At 41.5% G+C, this 18,302-nt stretch overlaps 1 protein-coding gene across 3 annotated transcripts in view; it reads right to left on the bottom strand.

Annotated features, from left to right (window-relative positions):
* Positions 1-2: 2 nt before the first annotated feature.
* The window catches only part of SFT2D2 (SFT2 domain containing 2), a 28,919-nt gene continuing 10,619 nt past the window's right edge, over positions 3-18,302 (bottom strand). The window contains exons 8-9 of one of the 3 annotated variants that reach the window (XM_048817267.2): positions 16,963-17,005; positions 3-20 (exon numbers count right to left, since the gene is read on the bottom strand). In XM_048817267.2, the coding sequence (XP_048673224.1) occupies positions 16,966-17,005 (40 nt within the window). In that variant the 3' untranslated portion in view covers positions 3-20; positions 16,963-16,965. Of the gene's footprint in view, positions 21-10,599; positions 17,006-18,302 lie in introns of those variants that run through there. The other 2 variants (XM_048817259.2, XM_048817250.2) reach the window with 2 other exon arrangements.

Here is an 18,302-nt window from a genome sequence, read left to right as displayed (position 1 = left end):
GTCAGAAACTTCTCAGCTGGCTTTAAAAAAAAAACAAAAAACAAAAACCCTAAGCATACCAATTAATTAGCCACACTAACAAATCTGCTCTCCCTGATCTTTGGCCATCTACTTGTTCTTCCCCCCTGGAAGTCCCAATGGGACAATGACACAAGTGTGTTAAGGTTGACACACATGCACATACAAAAAGAGGACTATCTCCTAATTACTCATCAAGTCAGGTGGGAGGCAGCCTGATTACACAATTGGCTGCCTCGGAAGAAGAGTTCTCCATCCAAATTAATGGGCTTTTATCTTTATTCAATCTGAAGTGGGTCTAATTGTTCTGCTTGAGAACCAGGTTTCCATTAATGAAAATTGTTTCATTTCCAGACTGAAAGAATGCGTGGAAATTGTGCTTGTGCTGATGCAAACCCCAGCCAAAGGGGGAAGAGTCAGCTAGCAACATTCAAGATTGGGATGGAGAGATGCTAGTCTTGCAAGCTTTCCATCAGAAATCAAAATGTGCTCACCCTGCTCCCTTTTCTTAAAATAAAACAACAACAATAAAAGGCCCCTCTGCGCTTAAATTTTGCCCATGTGGTCTTGTGCCTGGAGGACAATTTAGTGCATGTTCAAAATGTCAGGAGTCAAGGACAAGCTGCAGTTCAGATATATGGGATTTTTTTAAAAAAGTACAGTTCTCTTTTTGGAAAGTATATTAATTTCTGGTCACCCAAAAGTGACATGACAGAGAACCTTATGCTTGTTTAATTCAATAGCCCTTGATGCACTTTTATGCTTACGATTTTTTCTGAGAAGTTGGAAGGGCTTATTTTTGGAGTTATTCATTTCATTGTAAGAAACACATTCAGCCCCTGCATTGATAAAAGTCCGGTGCACTTTATAATGCATGTTAAGGGTTTGGCAGACTTTCAACAGTCTGCAGGATTTAGTAAGGTCCAGCAGACCCATGGCATGTTAACAAAGTCCACCAGACTTTACAGGACAAGAAGTCTGATTGGTGTCATGCTCCTAAGCACAAAGGGCTGGATTTTGGACCCCTTTTTTGTGTTGAATAGTACCTCATTCTGCAAGTAGTCCCTTTGATTACAGTAGAGCCATGCATAGAATGAGGATATTGGAATCTAGCCCCAAAGGAGTGGAGCTCCAGTCTTGCAAAGATTTCAGACTGGAGAGCCTTGTTTACACTAGACTCACAAATTAGGACTCACAATTCCCAGCAGTGGTAGCAACAGAGGAAGCTGTAATTTAGACAAGGCTCAAATGTTTTTACCACTGTGCAACTTAGCCCTGCTATTTTCAAACCTTGGTTTTGTAAACCTTGGTCTTTTCTGCCTTAATGTACCACATTCTGATCAGCTTTCTCTGTGATAAAGAAGTGAGTTAGGTTACCCTGTCAGTTCCAATAGTCAGCTTTCTTTCTCAGTTGCAGTATAAGGGCCCATTACTGCAGTTAATACTACCCACTATACCCTGATTTTAAGCGTGCTGGATTCCTGCAATGCGTGTTGAAGTCAATGGGATTTTTGGGTGCTCAGCCCCCTCTGAAAATCAAGCCAGGAGGCTTTTGATGAGATGGGTGGTGATGAGGGTTAGTGTATTTGTGTACAGTAGGGTATTTATAAATTAATATTTTGGCTGGTTGTTTCTGCTGCATGGAGAGGATAAGAAGTTGTTCTTTTTGTATGCACTGCACAATGTCAAATGTTGTAACAAGCACCTAGAGGACAAGTCAGGTGGATTTTAGTTGTTTATATATAGACATGGGTAAACACAATAAATAAAACTAGTTGAAATCTTTTGAAAATTCAACATCTGAGACAAAGATTTTGTGAAAAATTATCAGTTTTTCAACCAGCTCTAAAAAATACATACAGATTTCCTGCCATTTTTCTATTTATCTTTCTTATTTCATGCCAAGGAGATTAAATGCAAAAATTATTTAGATGCAGCCTTAATGTTAGGAATTCAGTTGCTCAGAACTCAGGAGAGTCAAAGATGTGATGACTCAGCCACATAATGACAGTATTATTTCTATAGCTGTAATTTGGCATGTCCCTTCGGCAGACAAAGACGACAGCACAGGGACTTAATGTTCAGAGATACTGACCGCCCACCAGTCCCACTGGTTTCAGCTGGAGTGATAGCTGCTTAGCTGCACCTTTGAAAATCAGAGCCAAACTCCCAGCATCAAGTTGCTCACATCTCAAGGCAAATCAGTGTACACACAAACATAACAGACCCCAGTGACTGGAAAGGGAAGGAAGCAGGACAGCAGTAGGGGATACTGTCGCTGAATCCCTAGAGGCTAGTTATTTGCTGGTCACAGGCAGAGGATGGACTTGATTAATGTTTAGCAGGCCTATTTGTGACACTGGAACTATTCAGGGGGTAGGAGGAGAGGTTGGATTTTTTTGATGCAGCAAGTTAGTTTAAGCAACTTTCTTTGGTGTGTTATATTAAAGCAAGCATCACATACAGTAGTGCAAAATACTTTGGGGGCATTAACACAAAGATCAAGGTTGTCAAATTCAGATGCCTAGAGCCAGCACCTAGATCCATATTTAGGCCAACTAAACCACTGACCTGATTTTCTGAGGTCTTCAGCATCCAACACTTCCACTGAAAACAACAGAAATTGTGGGTGCTGAACACTTCCATAGCAAGCACTTTAAATGGATCCTCAAGATGGATCGCGGTGCCAGACTTCTAGTACCGACATCTGAAAATTTCAGCAAAGGGAAATACACTTCAGTTGCTCAACTGTCCAGACATTTGCACAAGTAGAATCTCAATCTTATAGCTGCATTAATACAGTTTTGTGGTTATTGAACCATCAGCATTTTCCAAAATGCAAGGCTAGTTGGAAGGGTTGGAGTGGGACAGATAGACCTCTCAATTAGCCTCCATAGTCCCAGCTTTTATTTTAACCTTTTAAAAATTAGTCTCCAGCTAGTATGGTTGCAAAACAAACAAACAAACCAGCAACAACAACAAACCCACCAAGCTGTGAAGTGAGTGTAACTGAGCTAGCAACTCTGCCTGAGTTTGCAGACAACCTGAAAAACAACTCTGAGGTATGAACTCCTGCGACTGATCTCAGGGATCAAACTCAGATGCCCGCAATGATACTTTAAATGTCAATGTTGTTAATTATTTCACGGCTCATCAATGCATATAAGAAAGGAGCTGCAGGGACATGGTAGGAAGATCTACACCAAGGTGTGTGGCACATCCCCCTCCCTGGAAGAGCCCAAAGGACAAGACAGGGTGGGGTCACTGAGGATGTATTAAGATGGATGGCCTTTAGCAACATAAGGTTTCTGGGTGGGGCAGTGATCGGTTTCATTTTTCTGAAGCAGAACTCAACTTTTAGATGTTGTGGAAGTATAACATTGTATAAGTATAACCTTGTATAAGGGAACATGCTGGATACATTGTATATGAGAGGGCATGCCAAAACATGTTACAAAGTATCTGACGGAGCACACGTAGGGACAGTTAGCTTTTGAATGGAGAAGCAATTAAGATAGAGCCAGCACGTCTAAGAAGCAGGCATCAGAATGGAAGGCGTGAAGGGCAATTAGTTAAGTTAACTGGAAGCTGTTAAAGGAGATTGTTAAGGGTGGCAGGTAATTGAAGATACGTGACTGGTCTCAGGGATCTCGAAGGGTGGTGACTAAAATCTTTTTCTTCTTTCGTCTGTAACTTCTCTGTAACTTGTTCTCCAAAAAACTGTATAAATTAAGAGACACAAGCCCCACTCGGGGGGGGGGGGGGGCTCACTTCTAAATGTATTAGCAGAGCAGCTTTGCTAATAAAACAGAGTGGTCTGATAAATTGTGAGTCTGAGTCAAACTTTGACAATGTTTAGCAAATGCTGCATTCAATGCAAAAATAGAACATTTTTCTTCTGTATCCAGTCCTCCTGCAACTTTCTCATTCTCCCATCACATAACTGTTCTCACAGCCATCGAGAGATGCAACAGCAACCCCTCATTGGGGCTCCAGCATCCTGTAGGGAGGCAAGAGTAATGCCTAGAACAAAGAACAACACTGGCCATTCTGTTCTAGAGCCCCTTGTCACCAGTCATTATCCCATGAAAACAGCTTTGAGGCCAAAATGTTTCAGGCCATAGCTCTGCCCAATGGAGACTTTGACTGTTTATCAGCGAAGTTGGAATTAAATTGATCTAAATCTATGTGAATTATTGAATTGGCAAAAATGCTCTCGTTTTGTTCAAATAGTTGGTCAGCTGGGTTTTTGGATGCAAGCTCACATGGCTCATTTTTAAAATGACTAGATAGTGACTTGTGCTCAGTGTGACAGGCCATCCTAAATGCAGTGATCTGCACTGGCCACTATTCTAGGTTTGGAAAAAACAAACACACCTGAAGACACACCTAGGCTGCATGCCAGAGATATAGCAGACAGAGCACTCAGGCCAGAGATGACCGATTTAAAATCCGTTACCTCGGGCCTCATCTTGCTCCAGCTTCTTCATGCTTTACAATATCTGCATGTCCTAAGACCCACTTTATAAAGCCTTTAAGGGAAGACACAAACATCTGCATGACCTAGCTGTCCAGATGGAATGAGTTGTAGGCCAGGAAGCAGATAATAGACTAGTGGGCGGGTTGTTTGGGGAAATGTAACTTCGTATTGCCACTTTTTTAAAAAAAAAGGTGGAACCTTCATTTTGGTTTTCCAGGCTGCTGGGGAATCAGAGGCTGAACGTAGGAATTCCTGGCTCCCTGACCTGTTCCCAAACCTTGGCCGAGTCTTATTTCCATTTGCTATATAAGATGAAATGGCCCCAAGCCTGATATTTGCTTCTATGTGAAGCTGCCTTGGTAAGGGAACACAGAATGCTGGTTATTTGTGTTCACCACTCATTGAAATGTAAAACTGGTCAACCCCATCTTCCTCATGTTGTCATAGGGAAAGGATGGCTGCAGGAATAACATTCATGCACTTTTTGCATTTACTTCCTGTAAATACTTAAGTGCACACATTTACTACCAGAGATATTTGAGGAAACAATGAATATGCACAAAAAGCTAATATTTAGCTTATAAATTTGAGTCTACATTGAAAACCCAATTCTAGGAGTTATACTCATCCAACCAGAGAGCAGAAACAGTATCATGCAACTTGCATCCAATCAAAAACTAACCAATGCAGCTCAAATGTCAAATTATTGGACAGTCCTAGTGAACAGCTAATGTCAAATCCAAAATTTATTTCTATAATTATTTGGTGAATGATTTTAAATGAATAGATCCAAGAAAGTCAGGAAAAACAGCAAAGGGGAAAGAAGCTAAATCCATGAAAAAAAAACATTCTCTAGGACTTCTTTTTGCTGAGCTCCAACAATGAGCATGTTCGCCTAGGCATTGATTGGATTATTTCTTTTTTGACTGTCTGATTAAACTCAAACTCAAACCCTTTTTGGCCAACAGCTGCTGAGACATAGACGGAAAAAATAATTAACAAGACTTGCTCTCCATCTGACATTTGATAGCTGGTTTTTGTCTTCAGGCTCATGCCTGCAAATAAAAGACAACCCTTCTTGACAAAATGAAATCCACGAGAACGGGACTCACTCTTTCCATCTCCCCAGTATCCATTGAACCACCTGAATAAGTAAGCCTCTCTGAACATTCAGTCCCAGCAGCCACGGGAAACTGAACACCTCACTCGCCATGACACTATCAGGAAATCAACACCCACTAAGTGTGGAGTTATAATTAAAAAAACAATAAGACAGCTGCTTTCAGCAGTGTTTTTAATCATGGATCTAGCACCCTAGGAGATTATTGGACTACAAGAGATTTAGGAAAGATTAGTCTTTTCATTACCGTTGAGGGGGGTTAGTTCCCATGCAATGCCAAACAGACATGTTTCTAGTATATATGTAGACAACTTGTGCTGTTGGTACCTGATTGTCTGGAATTTCAGTGGAAATCGTAGGCAACAGGAAAATGGAACTACTTATTTCTATTTTGGGAGGGAAAAGGTTAATTGAAAACAGATCTGATCTGACTAGACTGATTAAAAATATTTTGTAAGGTAATTATTGTACTCCCCGCCCCCCCCCCTTCAGCTTCTTTGAGGAACTCCAAGTTCTAAAACAATCATGAATTTGTCTCCACAACCTTGCTTGTGTGGTGGATCGATATTATTGCCCCATTGTTACAATGGGGAAGTGGAGGAACAGAAGTTAAAAATTAGCTTGGACTTTTTTTAACCCTTTCATTTCAGAGTCTTCTTAGAAGTGCAAGTAGGTGGGATCTTTTACACTGGTGAAGAAGAGTTAGGATTTTGGCCTGGATACAGTTCAGGCACTAAATCCATATGTGGGGCACCTCCATTGAAGTGGCCTGATTTTGCAGAAGGACTGAGTCCCCCAAATCCTATTCAAAGCAAATAGGAGCTGCAGGAGAGAATCATATTTGAAAAATCATCATTTTTACCTCTTGCTCCCTATCCCATAGATAGCAGACTCAGAAGCTTTGGAAAATGCCCTCCTCATACGAGTCAAAGCCTGTTCAGGCAGGAAGTGGAGAACTAACAGGTGGTTTAGCAGCAGTGGAAGAGAATCCACCTCATAATGCTTCCTACAGGAGAGGGATCCACACCCTGGAAACGCAAGGTGGGCAATATTGTCTTAGATGCTGTCTGGGGAGATGGGGGATGTATGTAGAAGCCCTCGTACATTTAAACCCAAATGCAATCACAGGTGCACTTCCTGCACCTTTGTTTCACCCTGCACTAAAGGCCAGGCCAGAGACAGCCATGCAAAATAGGCCCAGCAGCATCCATCATCTAGGTGTCAACTTGCAAAGTTGAGAGCGTCAGTTTTCAATAAATTGCGTATAGTGGGTACCTTAACCACTGATCTTACACTAAAAAGCATAAAAGACAATCAAGGCCTTTGTCCCCCTACAAACCTGGCATCCGGAGAGATAGCTAAGATAAATCCACTGGGACAGCCTTGAAACATCGGCTGCAGCCTACATCTCCTATGCACTTTATTTCTGCCATGTCATCATTGCCCCATGCCTGCTACCACAGAAATCAAAAGCCCAAGCCCTCAAAGCTACCCCTTCATCCAGGTGCCGGAGAGCGCACCTCCAGCAGACTGACAAAAGGACAACTGAAATATACCCATCCCAAATCTTCCCCTCAATTACACCTACAGCAAGTGTTCCAGCTCTCGGTGTATTCACTCACTCATGCTCACATGATAAGGTCTCCCGGGAGCAGAAAGGAAAAAGGAGCAGAACTCTATTTCTTAAGTCTCCTGTTCTTGTTGGAAAGACAATCACCATCATACACTAAACCTCGGGCTGCTGCTACATAGACTGGAACAATGAGAAAGGTACACACAGAAAGTAAACCCTCTCAGCTCCTAACCTCTCCTTGACATTGAATTTCCCACATCACAGGGAACTCCCCCTGAGCAAATCAAAATCTTAACAAAAAAAGGCAGGGAGGGGAGAAGACGGAGTTGGGGAAAAGGGGCAAATCGCTCTTCTCTGAGTCTCTCATCCCCAAAGGGAAATACACCACCAGCCCACCACCTATAAAAAGGGGACAGTCTCTGCCCCAGAACTTAAGAAAAGCATAACAAGATCCACTGACTGGAAGCTGAAACTAGATAAACTGAAGGCTAGGCATGAGCAAATTTTTTACAGTGAGGGTAATTAACCATTGAAACAAACTTACCTAGGTATGTGTTTGATTCTCCATCACTCCAAGTCTTAACATCAAGACTAGATACATTTCCAAAAGACATGCTCTTGCTCGACCAGACATCATAGGCTTAATGCAGGAATCGCTTGATGACATTCTCTGGACGGTGTTACGTAGGAAATCAGACTAGATGATTATACTGGCCCTTCTGTACTTAATCTAGGGACTTGATGGATGGTAAACTCTTTAGACCGGGGTCTTCATATGTGTTGAGACAATGCTCGAAGACAGAGTTGTTTGGGCCGTTGCTGTCTGATTTTCAACAGAAAAATTCACTTTCTGGAAAAATTGACATTTTTCTGCAGAAAAACCTCAATGTTGCTGGAAATTTTCAATTTTCCAGTGGAAAAATTGTTCCCAGCTCTGCAGCTTCCCTGCTCCTTGGCAGCCTGCCTAGAGGGATGCTGCGGAGCTCGCGTTTGCAGGCTCCTCGGCTCCAGGGCAGTCTTCCAAGCTGATTGTCCCAGAGCTGGGGCTGCCAGGGCTTCCAGTTCCTCAACAGCCTTGGGAGCCCCAGCTTCTAGGGCTCCTACGCAGGGACCCTCGGAAACATTTTTAAAATGTTGAAACCAAATGACGCGAGTTCTTGTACTGCAGGAAATTTCCATTTTTTTTTCATTTTGAAAATTTTTTTTTGAAATTTCACAATTTCCCCCAGCATGGGAATTCCAGTTACCACCGTTCAAGGGCTAGCCAAAGACTGTGGAATTAATTCCTCCAGGAATTAAGTACCATCACAAACCTCACCACCTTCTGCTGTAAGTGCAAGGTGCATTTCTTTGCCATTGCCTTCTCTAACATAGCCACATGTGTATATATTAAAAATCCTAAATGTGGATCAACTGTATAGTCACTTGTTTGAGCACACTTTGGTTTGTTGTGAAATATACTCAAGAGACCCCATAACCAATGTGAACCAGGCTTATTAAAATGGTACAGGGAAAAGGTTCTATAGGATACCAGTCTCCGAAGAGCAGTCCCATGCAGTGATGTTACATTCACCTAGCACAGGTGTACTCCAAAAAGTTACATCCCTATAGACATCTTTTTATACCCTACTATAGCCACGCCCATAAAGCACAGATCCATGCTTCTGCTCTAATAAATTTGCTAGTCTCCAAGGTGCCACAAGTACCCCCGTTCTCCTTGCGGATACAGACTAACACGGCTGCTACTCTAAACCTGAACTTTAATTCTTTGTCTATGAACCCAAGAAGGAACTCCACTAATAGTTTGCTTTCTAACTCCTCTGGTTTGCCCTCTGGGGATAGAAAGCGAACTATTAGTGAAGTTCCTTCTTGGGTCCTTTTATGGGAGTGGCTGGGTCATTACACATATTGAATCTATTTCCCTATAAAGAACAGGAGGACTTGTGGCACCTTAGAGACTAACCAATTTATTTGAGCATGAGCTTTCGTGAGCTACAGCTCACTTCATCGGATGGTAGCTCACGAAAGCTCATGCTCAAATAAATTGGTTAGTCTCTAAGGTGTCACAGGTACCCCTTTTCTTTTTGCGAATACAGACTAACACGGCTGCTACTCTGAAACCTGTATTTCCCTATGTTAAGTGTCTAAATGGGCCATCTTGATTATCACTACAAAAGTTTTTTTTTCTCCTGTTGATAATAGGTCATCTTAATTAGCCTCTTACAGTTTGTATGGCAACTTCCATCTTCTCTGTATGCTTATATATCTTCTTCTTCTATGTTCTATTCTATGCATCCGATGAAGTAGGCTGTAGCCCACGAAAGCTTATGCTCACATAAATTTGTTAGTCGCTAAGGTGCCACAAGTACTCCTTTTCTTTTTGCGGATTCAGACTAACACGGCTGCTACTCTGAAACCTGTCGCTTTTTACCTTGTTCATTTCTGGCACCATGGTGTTCCAGTTTATCTTCTGTTCTAAACCCACGCATTCTAGGTCATTATGCGCCCTTATCTTTCTTCTGAGCACATGCATTCCGGGTACTAAAAGGCATGAAGACACCTTCTAGGTTTCTGTGGGTAATGTGTTTCATGTTGCCGTGAGGAAATAATCGTATGTACGGATACTGACAGTTTTCTTATCTACTCAAGCCCAAGCTCACTTCAAGGTGTTACGGGATACTTCGCATGTGTGTGTACAGGATAATAACAAAAGATACAGGCCAATTTGGCCTTGATAACTTCTATATGAATGCTTAATATATATACTTAAATGCTGGGAATATATGTTGCACATAATATCAGAATACACAGATACGGTAGCTGGCATATATTAGTCAACATAAACAAAACACTTTCCTGCACACAACTCTCCGCCTGGGGAGATAAGAGAACACACACAACAGATATTAGCCATGTTGCTTAATACACTACTGAAAGGCACTCATACTACAGTATGCAGTATAAGAACCTATATAGAATAGAGCCTAGCACATTATGGGTGTGACCAGACATGTAAATGTTCCTTTTATTCTAAAGAATTGTATACAATTATTTGGAAGCATGAGTAACTACAAGCAGCCCAAAAAATGAGGGCATACCAACATTTTCAAAAACTGTCTCTGATTTTTTTTGATCAAGGGACTTGACCAAGATCAGAGACAGAATTAGACCAAGAGTTCCTGGCTCCCAGTTCTATATTCTCACTATAGTTCCTCACCCGATCTTCCCCTATTTTTTTTCTCTCTCTCTCTCACACACACACACACACACACACCCAGCTGAATTTAAAATAAAAGAAGCCCTTTTGTACTATTCTATTTTTTATGGACTACTTAACTTCACTTCAGTTTCACCTGAAAATTCTGCATCATTTAAATTAAAAATTAAAAGCGATTGAGAAGCAACAGATCATTTACTGCAGTGTCAACTTTATTGAAAAACAATGATGTTCACATGTCTTAGGATCTAGCTTCATTACAGAAAATGTTTTGCAATAAGTTAAAAAACGTTTACTGAACAATTACAAAGTCAGACAAAGCAACCAGGATATATATAAAAGGTCCAGAAGCAGCTTATAATACAAAACAGTCATTGTAGTGGAGAATTTCACAAAATGTTTGTTTTACAAAAATCCCTCAGTTGATAAAGCTATTTTTAAAAAATCACCACATTACATTTCAAAGCTCGGCACAAGATTTTAAAAATGGAATACCCCCATATTTAGCGGCTGTGCTTCCCTTCACAATCTGGTTAAGATTTACTACGGTCTTAACATGTACGCATTTGCAATTAAGACAAAAACATATATATTTTTTTACACTAAATAGTTTTTAGAACCTATAACAAGATTATAGATACTAATGGTGGTGATCCTGAAAAGGAGGCATTAACAATGAAAATAAGGCAACTGAACTGACTGCAAACTATTTTAAGAAATTAAACTGGTAAAAATGAAGGATTGCAATCACATACAAGTGTCATCTCCCAGTACACGAAGGCTGGTCAAATGCGTCTCCCCTCCCAGAGTTCTACAATGCAGTTAATGGCCACCATTTTTAATAGAAAAATGTGGACCAGAGCAAACTGTAAGCTGGAAACAGTGGGTCAATCTGCATTAAAGATAAGATAGATACAATCTGCTCCCAATTTATACAAATTTGGCACAGTGCTTCAATTCCCTGAATGAAACCTGCCCCAGGATGCTGCACAGAGTTCTGGCAACTTTGTTGTATTCTCCAGGAATATCCATTGTGACATCATGTGAAATTTGAAAACGAATTGTCACAAGATATTTTCTGTATCAGAGTATAAAACACACTTCCTTGGGATTCAAGATTGCCCATCCAACTCGTCTTTAATATTCAATCGTAATAAAATTACTAACAAGATTGGATATTTTGTTTCTTTTTCTAAAATGCTGTCATTAAAAAAGCCTCTGGCAGTGTCAGTAGTCAAAGTGCACTTCATTATGTGTCATTAAAGTCAGGTTCTACTCAGAAGAGTGATTACACATTGCATATAGGCTTTCATATTTAATGTGCCCCAGACACTCCAGAACTAATGTGCTTTCTTTACAAGTGAAAAGATTTCTCTAATTTCTGTTCCTACCGAATCTGACAAGTCAGGCTTCTTGTTTGCTTGTTTTTTTTTTAAAAGTTATTTTCCAGGCTAGAATTGCATTTTAAGGCCCTTTTTGGTTAAAGTAGCATTGCATTAACATGTACTGCAGCTTCAGCAAATGAAAGACAAACTGGTCTGAGACTTTCAAGCCTGCCTAAGGGAGCTAAATACGCGAATCCCACTGAGTTTGATACCCACGTCCCTTCAGCTTCTTTGAAAATCTCAGCCCTTGTGGTTGTGCGCTCTGTAAAATTAGGAAGGAGCTTGGCAAGGGGAAGCAACTTTGAGATCCAACACAGGATTTTTAATTTTTTTTTTAAATGAAAGAAATACTATTTTCTGTGTGTTTTTGACATACTGTGCACTCAGCAGAAAGATTTTGAATGTGAGGAATTGCATACTGGAATCTGGTGGCTTTAAGACACGTACCTACCCATCAATAAACCACCCATCAGAACAGAAAACACAAGGAAGCTTGTTTTACAAACAAAAAAAACTGCCTTTTCAGTGCAAGAGAGTTCACATGGAATGTATTCTACTGTCCAGTTTCATTATTTCCACATTAACTACAGTATTATGTTGTTTGATACCGTAGTGGATGAGGTGTGTATGCAAGGCAGGTAGAATACAGTGGCTACTGTAATACGCAGGCATACAAGTAGGACAGGTTAATTACAGGCACAAATATGGGAATGCAACATATTTCAGTAACAAGGCAAGTATTCAGTTGCAATCAAACATAGCAGCAATTTGAACAGAGATTAAGTAAGTAAGTAAGTAGAAGTCACAAGCCTTTGTTTCAGTAGAATGAAGTGGTTTTATTAGGCAAAGCCATTTGGAGGTGAACCCACAAACCTGAGTGTTTCTCATATTGGAGATAGTGTGGGTGGAGTCTTTCCTACACAGTTAGCCCCCAACCAAAAGAGTATGATTCATTCATGGAAAATTTTTGCAATGCCAGAGGCTAATATGAACACTGCTGTCACTCAAGTGCTTTCTATGCCTCCATTCCCTCTGCCCTCCTTTTTCTTTCAAAGTTCTAAGTCCCCCTCTCCTACCTCCATTAAGGACATTCAACAACCTTACATGAAATACAGTTTACTAAACTTATTGACTCAAGAGCTGCAGGGCTGGAACTCGGCATTTAAAATAATTAGCTTGTGGATCTGAAATTTAAGACACCCAGACAATCTGTGTGCTGGCAACAAATTACTGTACAGCTCCAAACCCTAAATTCCCTATTTATAAAAATCAGCCATTCTGCCAAAAAGTTAGCAGAACGGTTCTAAATAGCTAACATGCAGATACAAAAGTTCTATCCAGTGTATAAAACTGAGGTTTGATTCTGGTGCTCCTGATTGGGTTAGAAAGCAGTGTGCTCTGGTGCAACATTCCAGTACAAGTGCTAGCCCTTTACGAAGGCAGTGAAGGTCAAGAAATGAGTGATCTGAAGTAGAGGAACGAGCAATCCAGCACTGCAGGATTTAATTGCTTAAGCTCCTACAGTGATGGACTTGGTTAACAGCACTTTTTCGGGAAAGGAAGCATATGCTACTTACATAGAGCTTTCTGAGAATTCCCACAGGGAAGCTAGTGCTAAAATAAACTTGGGCTTGAGCAAGGCATTGAGGGATAGATTTTCTAATTGCCTCTTACAGAGGCATTTTGTAAACATTGCAAAGACACTTACAAAAAACCTGGATAGGATCCTTTGGCAGGATACAGACTGGGAGGTAGCTCAGTTCCCAGTTACACTGAGGCACACAGGTTAAGGGACTTGTCCTAGTCAGGAAAAAACTCCCAGCTTTCTGCTTGAACCACAAAATCACGCAGCCTTAAGGAGGCATAATAAACCAGGGGCCCATATTAAAAAAGGCAGCTCTCTGGAAATCAGAGCTCAGAAGCAGCTGTAACAACAAAGAAACCAAAGGAAGCCAAACTGCCTAAACCAAATGTGATACATTTGTGAGAGATGGACAAGGCTTTTGTATGTGTGTAAGCAGAGTTAGGCTTTATTGCAGCCTGAAAGCAAATAGAATCATCTCCCCAGAGAAAACTCAGTTGCTGGACTGTGACTGGTGTCCACCTGTCCGCAAATCATGCAAAAAGAGGGATTTCATCAGCTCCAAAGGGGGGAACGTGGTATTCTAACAGAGTTACAAAACGACTAGTCAAGCAGCAGCTTCAAGAGCAACAGGCAACAATGTGAATGGGGCAATTGTCCCTAGTTTTCCCCAAGTTCTCCACTCGCAGATGATTTGGGAGTGGGGACCCTAACTGAATTGAGCCTAGATGATTACACTTGCCATCCGATGAGGGATATTTCATGAGTGTCTGCTGCTGCCTCTCTCGGTGCCTAAGGGAGTCTGCATCAACCCTGAGAGGCTGCCTGCTCAGCAACATACTGCACAGTAACTAGAGGCCACAGACAGTCAGAGGTTACAGTTGTGTATAGATTCTGGCTCAAAGTGGAAGGCTGCTATGGCTGGAAAAGTCAGCAGTCACACCCCTCCAGTCCCTAGGATCTAGACCTCAGGTGGTAGTACAGCAGCTTCAGGACTTTAGTAGCATAGAGCTGAAGCCAGAATTGTTTTCATGGTGGAAGTGGAATAGTTCAGTAATATCTTGTGGCCAGGACCCCTGGAGAGTTGGTGTGCAGACAGAAGATGGCAGCAAGGTGGTTGTTAGAGGAATATTCCACAGTCTCCACCCAACAGGACTGGAGCACAGAGTAAGACAACAGATCAGGGCGTCTGCCCAGGCTGCAGAGCCTGTATTCCTGGGAAAGGAGAGAGATGAATGCTATCTGTTAAAACCTAGGTGGCCCAGGGAGGCTACTGCTTTAAGGTATCATGACATCTGATTTTAAAAACCATGGGGGTACAAACAGGAAAGTGTCTCTTGGGTCCTATACTACTCCTTTCTTTCAAGGAAGAAGCGTGGAAAAATAATGGCGTCAGCGTATTAATTTGAATGTTAATTCCCCATTCCTTTTCATTCACAAACACAGACTATTTTATGGAGGAACCTGTTCTCTATAGCTCTCCCATACTTCCAAGCATAGCTGGGGCATATTTTTAAGGTCTGTTCTATTCCTAATGGATTTCTAAGAAAGTAACTTTAGCCACAAGAACCCCATAGATACCCTGTTAAACTGGATGATGGGCTTTGAAAAGGATCCTGTGAAAATGGAATGCACTAAACTATCTCGAACAACAGAAGGACACAAAGGTTGGTTTTTTGTTTTTTAAAATAGCTCCTTCTCAGATTCTAATAACTTTTCTGGATGCCATGAAACTGTGAGACTGACGCACTGTTTTGTTGCTAGCCTTGTTTGATTATGAACTATGGGTAAGGTCCTAGCTATGCTACAAATCAGAACCATGTTTGCCCTTAGGTTACAAGTGGTGACCAGGCTCCCTGATGTGGTATTTGGGGGGCAGGCAGGGCCTTAAAGAACAAAGGATGAGCCCTGCAAAAAACACCAAGATTTTGCGAACACACATCTACAAAGCCTCACTGATCATCATCTTCCCAGACCTTGGTCCCAGCCCATAATGTGAAAGATAAGCCTTTGTATCAGTAAGGTAAGGATGCATTAAAAGGAGATATGAAGTGGTGAAGCAGTGTCCCACACACGATAAGAGTGTCCAAGTGCTTAACTTATACCAAGTTTGCCAATGAGCCACTGTACAACTTGGAGCCGGATGACTCTGTGTTGAGCTCACACAAGAATTCGGCTAAGGATTCAGAAAAAGGGGATGTTAAAGTGGTCTTGGAACTTGTTGGCATCATAAAAATCCCAGCCACTAGGTATAATTTGTTCAAAGTTGGCAGTTTAATCCTGCATACATTTCCTTAGTAAGCTGTACTTGCTATCACTATCACTCTTATCAGAATATAGACACTTGAAGAGCATATGCTTCTGCATTTCTTCTGCTCCACAGCGTGATATTTGAACCACAGGGGGATTTAAATGATCTCTCACCTTTGTGCAGAGAAGTGAGAAATGGTATGAACCGATGAGAGCGGTAAGTCAGAAGAACAGTGTCTCTTCCTTTCCTAACACTAATTCTGTCACCCTCTGCAGAGGATTTTTTATTTTAAAGGGTGTATAGAAATGCTTTCCTACTTTTAAGTAAAACACAATGACCATTTAGAAAGAATCTCCGATAGAATCTGTGCCCAGAAAATTAACTGAAGCTCATTTTTTCCCTTGCTTACCTACCAAGTCCTAGTTTCTGTTTCTCTCCCATAATACAGCTGGGAACAGGATGGGTATCTATCCTGACGTGAGAAATGCAGCTCCCTGCCCTGCAATACTGCTAGCTGCTGCAGGCAAGTTGCAGAAATCAGGTCGGTAGCAGGTAAAGGGCCTCTTAATTTATCTTGGTTGCACTGAATTCCTAGCACTTTTCCAGTGGTGATCAATGCTCTTTTTGAGTTATTTTACAGAGACACTGTCAGTAGTTTAAACCCAAACTTTAGTAGTTGGGTAAAGAGATGAAACTTTCAAAAATATTGAGACAAAATAGTTTTCCCGTTTAGACTGAAACCTTCCCTGGTAGTGTTATAAATCCCACCATGCAGCACTGAGCTCCCGCAAGAGAGCCAGAAAGAAAGAACAGATCAGGGGAGTTTCACTGTCCAGTGAAAAAATTAAACAAATCTAAATGGTGAGACATTAGGGTTTTAAAAGTTATTTCAAAGCTAGGAGGAGGTCAGAAAGTGCAGCCTTGGGGTCTTACTATGCAACAGATCTCAGCTGGTGTAGACTGGCATAATTCCATTGAAGACAATCGAGCTGTGCTGTTTTACACCAGTGGAGGATCTGCTCTATTATTTTTAGGCTAACTGTTTGTCTTTAAATGTTATTTCTGTTTCACTCTGCATGATTTGTGTAACTTATCTAAAACAACAAAACTGAATTCTAGACGTCAGTCCAGCTGGGCTAAATGTTACAGAAAGCACCACTTCATTATTCTGACTGACTATCATTGTTCACAAGTAACCAGATATGCTGGATTTTAATACAAGCCTCCCACTACAAGCTGCAAGGCATATATTTAAGACACAAGTAGGAAGGTACATACAAAACAGTTAGCATAATTCCACTGTACTTCCTAGAATGTCACAAAACAGCACATATACCTGTTATGACAGACAAACAGTAAAGCATTTCTTCACAGCATCCCTGTGGAGAGAGAGAAATACTGACATGACTGGGCTGCTTCCCCAAATATTTCATTGCAGTAATCAAGATATGCTGCTTGAAGACTTAGACATTTATTCCTGCACAGTGTACATTTCCATATGTAAGGCTGCAGCATTCCCTCTGCATTACATAGGTGTATGTACATATCACACAGGTTGCATAGGGGAGACAACTTTAAAGTTTCGTTTAAATGAGAGATGCACCTATGTACTTGTCTATGGGGGGGCGGCGGGGAGGAGTGGGAAAGTGGGAAAAAGAGAGGATGCCAGAATTGGACACAGATGTTTGTTATGCATACATTCTAAAAAAAGTATTAAAGGAAATCTTAAATGCATACATGAAAATCTAAATTAAGGTTCCCACAGGGCAGCTAGTTTAGTTCCATTGCTCATCTGTAGTATTTTGGGTTATTGCTTACGTTTTCAAAAGGCAGTTCTTAGGATTCCATTGCAGACTATGTACCACATGGCTAAGGACTTGTCTACTTTGGAACACTCAGTAAAGTTATGGCAAATCAACAAAAGGTGTGAAGTAAATGCATAGGAATTAAAACATGCTAAACACCTGTATGGATGCTCTCATTCAGGGGTAAAGTGGCTTTAGTTCACTAAGATTAAGGCCAAGTCTGCACAAGAGACCTAGATAGGTATAACCATGTCGCTCAGGGGTGTGAAAAATCCACCGACCTAGCGCTTTCTACAGAGGGGGTTAGATCGACAGGAGAGCTTCTCCTGCCAACAAAGCTATTGCCTCTCGGGAAGGTAGATTAACTACACCAATGGGAGAGCTCTCTCCCATCGGCTTAGAGCAGGGGTCTCAAACTCAAATGACCACGAGGGCCACATGAGGACTAGTGCACTGGCCCAAGGGCCGCATCACTGAGACCCCCCATCGCTGCCCTCCAACCCCACCCCCACTCCATCCTTTCAATGAGACCCCGCCCCTGCCCTGCCTCTTCCCACCCCTTCCCTGCAGCTGCGTTTTAAGGGTAGACGGGCCCTAAGTACAAGGGGGAACAGATTAGTAAGCATAGGAGCTAGGACATGTTGCAACAGATCATTCAAGGCGAAGCGGGTAGTTAACACCTCTGCAAGTCGGAGAACAAAGGACATCTCCCTCAAGTAACATTTCATTTGGCAGCATGGGATGATTTTTGCAGGTGTGAAAACCACCAAGTTTGTCAGAGGGGATCTGGCAACTGACAGGACAAGCTTGTCATCAACCTTCTGGAGGGCAGCAGTGTTCAGGAATATGGGGGAGTTTAATAACTTGAGAG

This window comes from Caretta caretta, chromosome 1 (assembly GCF_965140235.1).
Source record: "Caretta caretta isolate rCarCar2 chromosome 1, rCarCar1.hap1, whole genome shotgun sequence".
Taxonomy (NCBI): domain Eukaryota; kingdom Metazoa; phylum Chordata; order Testudines; family Cheloniidae; genus Caretta; species Caretta caretta.
Note: the sequence above shows the minus strand (reverse complement) of the source record. Positions and strands in the feature narration are given on the sequence as shown.